The sequence below is a fragment of the Jaculus jaculus genome, chromosome 1, assembly GCF_020740685.1.
Source record: "Jaculus jaculus isolate mJacJac1 chromosome 1, mJacJac1.mat.Y.cur, whole genome shotgun sequence".
NCBI classification, from domain to species: Eukaryota; Metazoa; Chordata; class Mammalia; order Rodentia; family Dipodidae; genus Jaculus; species Jaculus jaculus.
In genome coordinates, this window is record NC_059102.1 from 270,308,317 (window position 1) to 270,321,277 (window position 12,961).

The 12,961-nt window shown below is 48.0% G+C and overlaps 1 protein-coding gene across 3 annotated transcripts in view; it reads left to right on the forward strand.

Annotated features, from left to right (window-relative positions):
- Plcg2 (phospholipase C gamma 2) overlaps positions 1–12,961 on the forward strand; it is a 141,121-nt gene that overhangs the window by 35,010 nt on the left and 93,150 nt on the right. For all 3 annotated transcript variants that reach the window (XM_004659586.3, XM_045137633.1, XM_045137641.1), the window contains exon 3: positions 11,501–11,644. In XM_004659586.3, coding sequence (XP_004659643.1) covers positions 11,501–11,644 — 144 coding nt within the window. The remainder of the gene's footprint in view (positions 1–11,500; positions 11,645–12,961) is intronic.

Below are 12,961 nucleotides of genomic sequence, written 5' to 3' on the forward strand. Positions count from 1 at the left end.
GTGGGGCTGGCTGAGGTCGGTCAAGGGCAGCCTTTGGGAGGGGAGCACACCTTTGCTTTCCTTCATTTTGGTGTGTGCGAGTGTTCATATGTGTGAGTGTGGGTACACTTGTGGAAGCTGGAGGAGAACTTTCTGGTGTTGGTCCTTCCTCACCTCCTCCTCACCTGAGTCAGGGTGCCTTGTGTCCTGCTCCACTCACCACACCAGCTGACCCGTGAACTTCTGGTGCTGGAATTACAGAAGCCTGCTGCAGGATCAGGCTTTATGTGGCTTCAGGGGATCTGAACTCAGGTACTAACTCTGTACAGCAGGCGCTTTGTTGACTGAGCCATGGTCCTGGCCCCCAAGGCTCATCAGAATTATGTTCCCAGCCGGCTTCGGAACCCATGGAACTTTTGCCCTTTATAGAAGAGCATCAATGGCTCCGCCAGCTCTGGCCCCTGCAGGCACTTCCTCTGGTTTTGCTGCCTTGCTTATCAAAAAGCTGCAAGAGCATCTATTTCTGGCCTGGCTGGAAATAGTGTGACTGAAGGCATGGAGAATCGGCCATTGGGAGGGGCAAGGAATCATTCTTCTGTGCCTAGTAGGAGGGAGTTTGGATCAGCGCTTCAGGCACCATAGGAAAGCCTGACCCCCAGGCACAGCCGGGAGCCCGGACCGCTGACGGCTTCCTTCTCCTCTCCCTGCCCGTCTTTCTGATAGGGACAAGAAGTCTGTTTGACACTAAGATGTTTTTTTTCCTCCTTTCTGTACGTTTCTAATTTGCATTTTAAAAACTGAGGTAATTGCAGATTTTTCATAAACCCATAAGAAAGAATACAGAAATAACCCAATCTCCCTGTAGTAATGTCTTGTAAAACAAAAGTGTGACAGTGCAACCTGGATATGGCCTCTGATTCCACCCCCAGCTGCTCTCACTTGACTTTCCCCAGTTCTCTGTGCACTTGTACATAATAGATCTCATCACGTGCACTTTTGTCACATGTGAGGAGCCTTGTATTGACAGGAAGACGCCGAGTAATACTTCAACAGAAGGTGCTTATATTGCCCCTTCACTACACCCACCTCCACTCTACAGTATTAGCCGTTTCTTTTTGAAAGATCCCTACTGTGTATGTAAAGTGCACAAATAATGAGTGTACCAGTCATTTCACATATGTGCCTCCTCATGACCATCACCCACGTCAGATCTAGATGGTTTCTGGAGTCCCCTGACCAAGCCCCTCCCCATGGAACCCTGCTCTGACCTGCTTCCATTGTCAAGATTGTGGCTTTATTCTCCCCTTGGTGGCCAATTTCTCCTTTCCCTGGATGGATGAGCATTTCTAGAGGAATTTAATTATCTTGTCTTATTTCTACTGATGTCATTGTTATTTTACAATTTGTATTATATATGATGAATGGTACTGGCTTTCTTTTTGTCAAAGGCACAGAAACCTTCTTAAAATATTTCTGTTAGAGTGAAAAAGGCGAGTGTTCCCCTTTGTCATGGCTGGCAGAAAACACGACCAGGAGCAGCTCGTGGGAGGAAAGGGTTTATTTTGGCTTATAGGCTTGAGGGGAAGCTCCATGATGGCAGGGGAAAGAATAGTGTGAGCAGAGGATATCACCTCCTGGCCAACATAATGTGGGCAACAGCAACAAGACAGTGTGCCAAACATTGGCAAGGGGAAGCTGGCTATAATACCTATAAGCCTGTCCCTCATAATACACTGCCTCCAGGAGGCTCCAATTCCCAAATCTCCATCAGCTGGCAACCTACCATTCAGAATACATAAGTTTATGGAGGACTGAATCAAATCACCACATTCCGGCCTCAGCCCTCATAAACTGATGTCTACCCAAGATGTAAAATACAATGCATTCAAGCCAACTTTAAAAAGTCCCCATAGTTTTTATCAGCCCCAGTGATATTCAATTATCTCCATAGTCCAAGGTCTTTTAACTAAGTCAAAATACCAAAAAGAAAAAACCACAAAAAACAAAAAAACACCCAAACATAATGGCACAGAGTAAACATTCACACTGCAAAACATGGCATTGGGCATAGCAAAGAAATATTCAACCAATACAAGATTTAAAACAAAAAACATCAAACTCTGTAGATCCACGTCTGACAACTCTAACCAGTAACAAGTCTTCAAATCTGATCATTGTAACCAGTGATGAGTTGCTGGAGCTCCAATTCTGCCCCTCCAGCTAGGCTACTCACAGTCTGGGAAAACTTCATCCGCAGGCAGCTCTCCCTGACAGCAGTCCCATAGTCCTGGCATCTCCACTGGGTCTCTGCTGGAACTCACGGTTCATCCACATGGCTCCACCAGACCTCCATGCAGGTAATCCAGCAAGCCTGCTTCACACTGCCCATGGCCATTTCCAAAAAAACCAAACTGTGTTGAAAAGTCAATGTCCCTCCCTTTCCTGCATTTTTTATACATCATAGTACCAGGAGGGCTACCAATTTGTTAATATGGGGGAGGGGTATAAAGCAGACTTTGAAGAGCAGGACACTCCTTTAGCACTCAGGCCCCTCCAAAAGAGTCTGCATTCTTCCTGTTGTCCCAGTGCAGATCAGCTGGCCCAGTCTCAATGGTTGGAATCTCTCAAACATTTGCAGTTGAATGGACAGCAGTTTAGGTCCAAAGACTTCATTTCTTTTTGTGCCATATCCCTCTGCTCACACTAGTCCATTTCTACGCGATTCAACCCTGCACAACTTCTCAGGACATGGGCAGTTATAACACAGCACACCTCTCACACAAACTGCTTCTAGGCCAATCCTGACAAAGTTCTTTCTCATCCTCGTAAGACAAACCTCTGAGTCCATAGTTTTTACTACTCTCAGGTCTTTCAACTCTGACCAGAATGATTCATCAAGCTGTACTTACACCACCACAAGGCATCTCTTAGGCCAGGGTTTTAAATCCTTCCACATTCCTCTTAAAAAGCAGTTCCAAAAGGCCAAAAACCGCACAATCAGATGTCTAGCAGCAAGGACCCTGCTCTTAGTACCAGTATACTGTTGCAGTTAGTTTCATGTGGCTGGCAGAAAACACCTGACCAAGAGCAGCTTTTGGGAGAAAAACATTTACTTGGGCATACAGACTAGAGGGGAAGTTCCATGATGGCAGAGGAAAACAAGGACATGAGCAGAGGCTGGACATCACCCGCTGGTCAACATCAAGAGGACAACAGCAAGAGAGTGTGCCAAACACTGGCAAGGGGAAACTGACTATTACACTCTTGAGTATGTTTTTTTTTTTTTTTTTCCAGTGCATATTAAAATACATCATCAGGAAGGTAAGGCAAAGGGGGCAGGGATTCTGTTTAGAGTCATTCTCCATACCCTGGCTGTGGAAGTATTTTCACCTCATTTCAAGCAGGAGGAGAATGCGTCTGATCTGAGGGCCACGGCAGCAGTGAACGTGACAGGATAACTTGATGGTCCATGCTGGAGGTTTGCATGGGTCAGCGGATAAAGATGCTCTTTGTTCTCTGTTTGCAAACACCTGAGATCTAATTCTATTTTTCTTTAATGCCATGCTAGGGATGGCACCCAGGGCCTCATGCAAGTCAGGCAAGTGCCCTACCACTAAGCTGCTACATTCCCACCCTAGAAATACCAGGAATGAAACATGGGCAGCTACCAGAGGACACTGAGCATGTGGGCTTTGTGCTTGGTGAGTTGAGGGAGCATGGGCTTGGGACTGTGCCCCAGTCCCGTCTCCAGCACCAGTGTGTGCTCATTGTGTCCTAGAGCAAGCCCCACTCCCAGGGGCAGAGAGCAGGGAAAGGGCCCTTGCTGGTTGTTGAGGGCTCAGTTGGACCGGAAGAGGAGGAGGCTGAACTGATCCAGGTTCAACATCAGAAAGTGTCTGTGCTCTTGCCTTGATGGACAGGCTAGGGTAATGGGCAAAGTGAGGTCCTGAGTTCAGACCTTCAGCACTCACATGAAATGTGGGGTGTGGTGGCATGCGCCTCTAATTCCAGGGCTGGGAGGTGGAGACAAGAGGACCCCTGGGTTTGCTGGCCAGTCAGGCTAGCTGACTAGATAAGCTCTAAGTTCAATGAGAGACCCTGTCTCAAAAAATAAGGTAGTGAGTGATTGAGGAGGGCATCCAACACTGACCTCTGGCCTCCACACTCATGTGCACACACACTCATATGCACTTGCATACATGTGTGTCCACACATATGAACACACATAGCGTATACATCCCACATATGTATATACATGTAAAAATGAGCGGCTGGGGCAGGAGGAAGCTGCAACTTCCCAAGTATCACTTCCAACTCACTCACGGACTAACACCTCTGAACATAAATAGAGCATAGACCAAAATGCAGGCAGCTACCGGAGGGCACTGAGAACGTGGGCTCTGTGCCTGGTGAACTGCCCAAGGGTAGTGTTGGATTGTGCCCTTGTCCCTGACTTACCCACCTCGTGTAATGATCCAGATGCAGCTCTGTGTGAAACAACCTGGTACCCTTGGCTTCTTCAAGCAGGTCCTTGGCTGAGACTGACAGTGGCCCTGCCTCTTCTTACAGAAAGTGGAGCAGCAGTGAGGAAGGTGCTGTGGAGAGATGGGAATATTCCTGCTAATAGCCTAACCTTGACAGAGACCTTACAGGGCCACAGGTTGTTTCCTTTGGGTTTCATAGCAATTGAGCAATGTCACCAACTGTGCAGATGAGGAAAACAAAATGGAGCAAGGGAAATGGCTTGGATGAGCCTCCACCTGCTTCATACAGGTAGGGAATAGAGCTGGGATTTGAACTGGGGTCTTTGGACTCCAGCATTCTCTCACCAGACTAGTCCTCCCTTTACAGGCTGAGCATAGCTTCAAGACTCAGCCCAGGCGAGCACCTATCCAGAGCCACCTTCCCTGCCCCTGGGAACCAGTCCCTCCTGGCTTCTTCCTCTCTCGAATACAGATGTGGACTTACATGTGCTGCTGAGCCTGTTTGGATAGGCTGTCCTCTCTCCCAGACAGCACTCCAGGCAGGGACCCCATCTGCACCTTCATCCTGGCATCTGTCATGCTGCTCAGTGTGGGGTTGGGACTGCCTGGAGGTTTGAATGACTGTGATTGGGCAAGGTGCGGTGGAACGGGTGAGCACCAAATCTTCTGCTTGTCTTCCCCCTCGATGATGTCTTGAGCATCCACGAAGCTCATTGGCAGATGGTGTTACTCAGGGTCAAGTATGGGAAGGGGAGAGAGGGCCATGTCCTTGGTGTGCAGGGAGAGAGGATGTGCCAGGGGAGGGGGGAGACCTGAGGGAGGTCAGAGATCAGGAACGGTGGGGGTGGGGGAAGAAAGGAAAATGAAGGGTTTTTTTTTTTGTGTGTGTGTGTGAGACAAAGTCTCAGATAACCCAGGCTGGCTTTGATCCTGCTGCTCAGCCTCTTGAGTACCAGGATTACAAGCATGAGCCTTCATATTCATCTAGGAGACTGGTGTTTGAAGACCAGTCCCAGGTGTGAATAGCCAATGGGTTGATAGTGTAAGGAAAGGGAGTGGAAGGAAGACAGGAGATGAGGGGGACCCTCCCAAGGGAGAGTTAGAAGGCATTGGGTGGAGAGGACAGGAAGTGGGAGGGTGGTGGGACCTGGGAAAGACCCAAGGCCGTTATCTCACTTCTTCAAGCAGGAAACTCAGCCTCTGAGCCCCACCACACAAGAACACAAGGGCCAAGCTCTGCTACCCTCAGCCTGCTTTGTAAAGAAAGTCAGTTGTTTTAATGACTGTGTGTTCTTGCCAGAAACCCCATGAGCACAAATAAAGCCCCGCGTGACCATCAGTGCCCTTCATTCTTCTCACCAGTGATGGCGATGCCTGTTGTCAGCAAATTGCAGGGACTCTTCTGATCCGTCTCCTTGGGCATTTCCACGTGTAGATGTAAATGCGGGTGTTCCCCCTTAGCAGAATCTAACACACTCAGAGGATGTAAAGGACAGCAGCTTTTGAGGGCTAGCAGTAAATTCCCTCATATTTATGGATACAAATCAGTCTGAACACCCCAACCAGTTTCCTCACATCCCTTAACACTCTGAAGGATGTAAAACAACCCACTCCATTTTCCCCCCACAAGTAACAAAACATCCATGTCAACAAATGCCAAATGAGTGTCTGCAAACCCAGGGCTGGGAGGGGGGACAGCCCTGGGGCTGGCAGTCAGGCAAGCAGTCTAGACCAATTCGTTAACTCCAGGCTGATGAGAGACCATGCCAAAGGAAGTGGAAAGTCTTCCTGAGGATGACCATCTGAGGTCAGCCTCTGGCCTCCACACACTCATGTGCCCCCACACATGAGGACACATGTACATATACATGTCATACACGCATACACATGCAGAAAGATAAATGCTAGGTAACAAGTGTATAGAAGTTTCTACAACTTTGCCAAAGCTGTTGGGTGCTGCTAGGTGTGGTAGTGGAGGCATGCCATCCAAGCACCTAGGAAGCTGCGGCAGGAGGGTCATGAAAGCTACTTTGAGGGGAGGAAGCTCTGCTTATGGTATTGACCATGGGAATGGATACAAGTTGACAGCTTCTGGAGCAATTTTGAGATGGAATTGACAATGTTGCCTGAAGATAGTGTTATATTGTCTGAAGTTTTTTATTCATTGTTAACTTTTCTGTGTGAACATATTGCAGATTGGTCATATTCCCATAAGATTGGAAGTGTCTGGGCTGTGTGAGGAACAGAAATAGGAACCCCCAGCCCGGCTCTCTACCTCAACACAGCTTGGTGACACCAGCCACCATGGAAGGGTGGCCCAGAATTGACAAGCAGAATTTCAGCTGTTTTCACATAGTCTTAGACTCACATGGCTATGGCAAAAATCATGTGGATGTGTTTCTGTGACCATTTGTCCAGGATCCCAAGTACAGTCACCTCTCCTAACCAAGTCACCATACTGCGAACCACACTACAGACGCTAATCTGTTTTCACCATCTGTTTCTTGTGCTGTGTCTCTTATTACTTTTTTTGTGACATGGTTCCATGAAATTGCATCACATGAAGACCTGCATGAAAGGACCCTCTCACCCCCAGGCACTGATGCAGCACAAACGTTGGGTGGCTCTTGTCCCCCAGCCTTTATCATTGAGGTAGGCCCACAGGAGGAAAACAGAAAGCCTTCAGTTTACCCCACCTACCTTTCCTCGGAGTCTCTGCCCCAGCCCGCCACTGCCCATCGCTTTCTGAGAACGCCACGTGTTCCGCTGTGTCAGTGCTGACTCGGAAGGCTCTCTCCTCACCGTGTCAGCCACCATGGGCTGTATATTGAAAATCACCAATGGAGTATCTGAGGTGTCCTGACCAAAAAACTGATGGCTGTGAGGCCATTTCACATTGCATACACATTTCAAACTATTACGTTAAACATAGTAAATTTATACAATTTTTAATTGTTTGAAGTTAGCTTACGTAATAGTTTCATTGTGGTATTCTCATCATATGTCATTATATGTTGTTCTTACTCATCCCCCTCTTCTAACAACCTCCCCCGTCCTCCACCCACCTTCTCCGTCCTCCCACTCCCTTCTTGCTGGTCTCTTTCCTTTATCCCCACAAGTCTCCCTTTTGCTTTCATGTCACACGATGCACAATTTTTTTTCTTTTGCCCCGAACTCCAACAAGCCAGGTATAGTACTGTGTGCATATAGTCTCAGTACTTGGGAAGCTAAGGCTGGAGGGTGAGGTATTTGAGGCTAGCCTGGGCTATGTAGTGAAACCCTGCCTTGAAAAAACTAAACCAAGGCTGGGCATGGTGGTGCCTGGTTTTACTCTCTGGCTGAGGTAGGAGGATCATTGTGAGTTTGAGGCCACTCTGGGGCTGCAGAGTTAAGTTCCAGGTCAGCCTGGGCAGAGTGAGAGCCTGCTTCAAAAACAAACACATAAACATTAAAAGCCAAAACAACAACAAAAAACCCAAACCAAGCTAAACCAATAACATAAAACAAAAACAAACAAAAAAGGAAAATGAAACAAACCCCTATAAAAGAGGAACTTGTATTCTCACCTAGGAACTTGGCACCATTCTCATCATCCTTGGCCAGAGCTGCCTGTGCTCACAGCCCATGCCGCCTTCCTCTCCTCCTCACTTCCTCTGCTTCTCACTTCCTTCCTAGGGACACCTGCCTTTCTCTGTTTCCTTGCATGTACTGAGATTCATGAGTCTCTCTGTTGTAAGGGACAGAAAGTCATGGGAAACTAACCTAAGGGAAAAGAGAGTTTATTGTTTCATGTGGGCAGCTCATTCTGGGGCACAAGTGGCATAGAGCTGGACAGGATCCAGGACTTGAGGGTTCTCCTGGCCTCGATATCTCTCTGTGGCAGGCACCATGGGCCATCACCCCAGGGGCATGGTTCAGTGTCCGGTGTCAACAGTTGGAGAGATCTTATAAATGGCCCTGGCTAAACAAAGCCCATGATGGGCTTCTGGGCCCAGCTGACATCACATGCTTGTCCTTGTGCCAGTACCCTAGCCAGGCTCCCTGGTTACTGCCAGGTTCCATTCCCCATTTGGCATGTGGTTCAAGGTGGTTGGTGAGTGACTCAGCTTTACCTAAGGCACATGGAACATGCGAAGTGGATCCATTCCAAGTGAAGACTTCTTTTGTTTTAGCTCAGGGTGGCCTGGAATTTTCCATGTTTATCAGGTTGGCTTTGAACTTATGGGCCTCTTTTTTCAACCTCCAGAATGAGTGCTGGTATTGCAGGTATGAAACACTTCACCTGATCCAGGATTTTTATTTTTTTGACAGAAGAAGGAAGATGTGGTAGTTTGAATGTTTGACTCAGGTGTTTTGTTGAAGCTTGTCTCTGGCTGCCTGGCCAGAGGAGGTGTCACTGGGGGTGGATGCTGGGGTCCAGCTTTCAGGTGTATTGGAGTTGGGTCTGAATTCCAGCCAAAAGGTATGTAGAAAGTTCTGAGCTCTGCCAGAGTCCCTGCTGCTGCTGGTTTTGTGTGTGCTGTTTATGGTTTTTTGCTGGCTGTTTGGTTGTTTCTCTCTGCTTGGATACATGGAAGCAGCTTCTTCCATCACTGATGGAGCTTCCCTCTGGATCTGTAGGCTTGAAATAAATCCCTTCCTCCCCTAAGCTGTGCCTGGTTTGGATGCTCATTCCAGCAGCATGAAGCAATCCACAACTGAAGGGCTTTCCCAAACTCATCATCTGAGGCCAGCATACTGATCATTGGCCATTCTTTGAGGGCAAAGGTATCTTCCTTGGGCCCATTGGCCATCCTGACCCAGGAGGTTCTGAGCAGGGTGAGTGGAGGCCCATCACAGCAGGCAGGTGTTGTGGAGACCATCCCTTCTCTATCACTGTTCATTTTTGTTCTATAGTGAACTATGCTGGTACTTGGCAGCTTATGCAACCGTCCTCCTATTTGCACATATTTCTGCAATTTGGGGAAGCATCAGGGCTAGAGGACCTTGTCTACATTCCGCATGGTATCTTCTGAGGTGGTCATTGGGCCCAGAAGGTCCATGACTAAGATGGCACCCTCACCTGCTGGCTGTTGCCTGGGGCCTTGTGTGACCTCTCTGGATGGCTAGCTTGGGCTTCCCACAGCATAGAACATGAGGGTGTTCTGACTTGTTACACAGGAGCTCGCTTCCCTCAGAGTGTGAACTTGGAAGCTGCCTGGCAATGCGATTTCTGCCACATTTTATTAGCTAAGGCGCATCACACAGGCAGCCTGGATGCAAGGGCAGGTGGCTTTGGGGAGCACAAATACTTGAAACTGTGGCCCATTAAGGTCACCAAAGTGACTGTCCACCACATTGTCTTCTTCCAACAAGCTGTGGTGTCTAGGGTTCCTGTGGTGGTCACCCCACCCCTAGCTCCTGGTCTGTATATGTGTGTTTTGAGGTAAGGTTTTTCTTGGTAGTTCAGCTTGCCCTGAAACTCATTATGACTCTGTATGCAGCTCAGACTGACCTCAAACTCATGCTCTTCCTGCCTTAGTCTCATGAGTGCTAGAATTACAGGGGTGCTCTGCCCTACCTGGCCCTCATCCTCTGTGTTTTTAAGTAGTTGTTTTCTTTTGTTTATTTAAGTAGGTGTTTTCTTTTATTCAGCCTTGACTAGGGACAGAGAGCGCTTAGAACTGCTGGGTCTCAAGGGAACAGTTGATCAAAATGAGGTCAGTAGGACAGTTGACCTAGAGGGGTTACCAATGAACATCTAAGCAGCTCTTTTTTTTAAAAAAAATATTTTACTTATGTATTTGAAAGAGAGAGAGGCATATATAGAGAGAGGGAGAGAGAATGGGTGCTCCATGGCCTCTAGCCACTGCAAACAAATTCCAGAAGCATGCACCACTTTATGCACTTGGCTTTACGTGTGTCCTGGGGTATCAAACCTGGGTCGTTAAGTTTTGTAGGCAAGTGCCTTAACCACGGAGCCCATCTTTCTGTGGAGCCAACTTTCCAGCCCAGCTATTGTTTTGATAGGAGATTCTCTGTCTCTTCCCTTAATTCTCAGTTCCAGTACATTGCTCACTGTCCAGGTTTAATGTGTCTGTCTTGGGAAGGATAAGAGGACAAAGGAGAACCCTAAACCTCTTGTATTGCTACCTTTTCATTGCTGCAACAAAATACCTGAGGAAATCAGCGTCAAGGAGGGAAAGATTATTTTGGCTCACAATTGTTTGGTCGGTGATCACTTGACTCAATTGTCTTTGGGCTGTGGTGGAGGAAAACCCCCTTTCCTCATGATGACCAGGAGAGGGGGGGGTAGGGAGGGAGGGAGAGGGAGAGGGAGAGGGAGAGAGAGAAGAAGAAATGAGGCATGGAGGGATGGAAGGAGGTAGGGGGAAAGATAGAGAAAGGTCAGCAACAAGATATCTCTTTTAAGGTAACCTGCTTCCAGTGACTTACCTCCTCTACCTAGCCCCCACCCCTCGTAAGGCTTGTAGCACCTTCCAATGAGCTATTAAGTCATTAATCCATCAATGGATTAATTTATCTGTGAGGTAAGAACTCCAGTCCTTCCAAAGGCTCCATCTTTGAACACTATTTCCAATACCAAGACCAAGCCTTCCACACAGGAACATTAGGCCGCATTTGACATTCAAATCATTGCACCCTTCTGAACTCCAGGCCTGGTGAGGTGGTGGCAGATGCCTGTGGGGGCTTTTGTTTTTTTTGTTTATTTGTTTGTTTTTGAGGTAGGGTCTCACTCTAGCCCAGGCTGACCTGGAATTCACTATGGAGTCTCAGGGTGGCCTCGAACTCATGGTAATCCTCCTACCTCTGCCTCCCGAGTACTGGGATTAAAGGCATGCGCCATCACACCCGGCTGGACTTTTGGTTTTCTGAGCACTCTCAGGAGTGAGACCTGAGCTTAGATGGGGACCCCAGTGCAGGGACAGCGTCATGGTCCCTTGTGGGGACAGAGCTGGTGAAGGGCCATAGGGTGTGACTGTGTTCACGTGTGCAGTGAACTGTGGTGCTGATTGACCCATGTTGTTTGTTCCTAGTGGACATCATGGAGATCAAGGAAATCCGCCCAGGGAAGAACTCCAAGGATTTCGAGCGTGCCAAGGCCGTGCGCCAGAAGGAAGAGTGCTGCTTCACCATCCTGTACGGCTCCCAGTTCGTCCTCAGCACACTCAGTTTGGCAAGTGGGTGCACATTTGTCTGCTTTTCTCTCTCTGTGGCCCCTGTTTCTTTTGGCGACAGGATGTGCATACCTGCCTCTCCACTAATGTGTATTGGGGTACCATGGTTTTGAATCCCAGCCCTGCTGTTTGGTAGCTGTGTGTCTTTGGGCAAGTTATTTAACCTCTCTGAGCTGTCGTTTACTTGGCTGTGAAGTGGACAGAATAGCATGGCTCTCTCCTTGGGACAGAGTGCAGAGTGTGCTGAGTGTCTGCCTTGCTCATGTTGAGAGTTGAGTAAATCATGGTCACTGTGGTCACCCTAGACTGGGCTCTTCTGGACAAAGGATGGTCACTTTCAGCCAAGTGTAGTGGTGCACTCCTTTAATCCCAGCCCTTGGGAAACAGCGGTAGGAGGATTGCCATGAGTTCGAGGCCACCCTGAGACTACATAGTGACTTCTAGGTCAGCCTAGGCAAGAGCAAGAGCCTACCTCGACAAATCAAAAGAAACAAAACCCCCCCCAAAAGTTGGTCGCTTGCTTTTCTTCAGTGGATGTTGCATAACAAGCACTGATGTGACTGGACTGTCCTGAGATGTTTATGTGCACAGGAGGCACAGGACACACACACATTCATCCATGCGTGCACATGTGGACACACAGAGCACACATACTTGCATCACAGTCCACACATATATATGCCTGTATGCTTGCACCACACACATGCGTCCATGTTATATAAACATGCACCACACACTTACACACATATACATCATCTGTATGTACCACACACATACATAATACATGTATGCACACACCATCTACTTGCAAAAATGTTTACCTACACCACATGGACATATACACATGCATACACCACAATGCATGCATGCATGCATCACATGCACTATGCATTCATACATGCAACAAACACATGTGCACACATACTACACATACATGCACACATGCACATATCATTTGCTTGCATACATACATGCATGTGCCATATAGACACATACATGCACCACACACATACATGCATACATACATACGTTAATGGCACTTACATACACACATGCATATGTCACACACATACATGCACACATGGATGTACCACACAAATGGGTACTTGGCTGTATCATCTCTGGGCTGTGGTGAGGCAGGAAGGGGAGCACACACACATGTACTCACCTACCACATGTATGTACACATGTGAATACACAGGTGCACATATCTGGGAGTGAGATTTCTGGCAATCTCTGGGTATGCATGAAAAGTGGAAGAGTAGGCTGGGAATAGAGCTTGTGATAGAGCGCTTGCTACCGGTGCCCAAGACCCTCAGT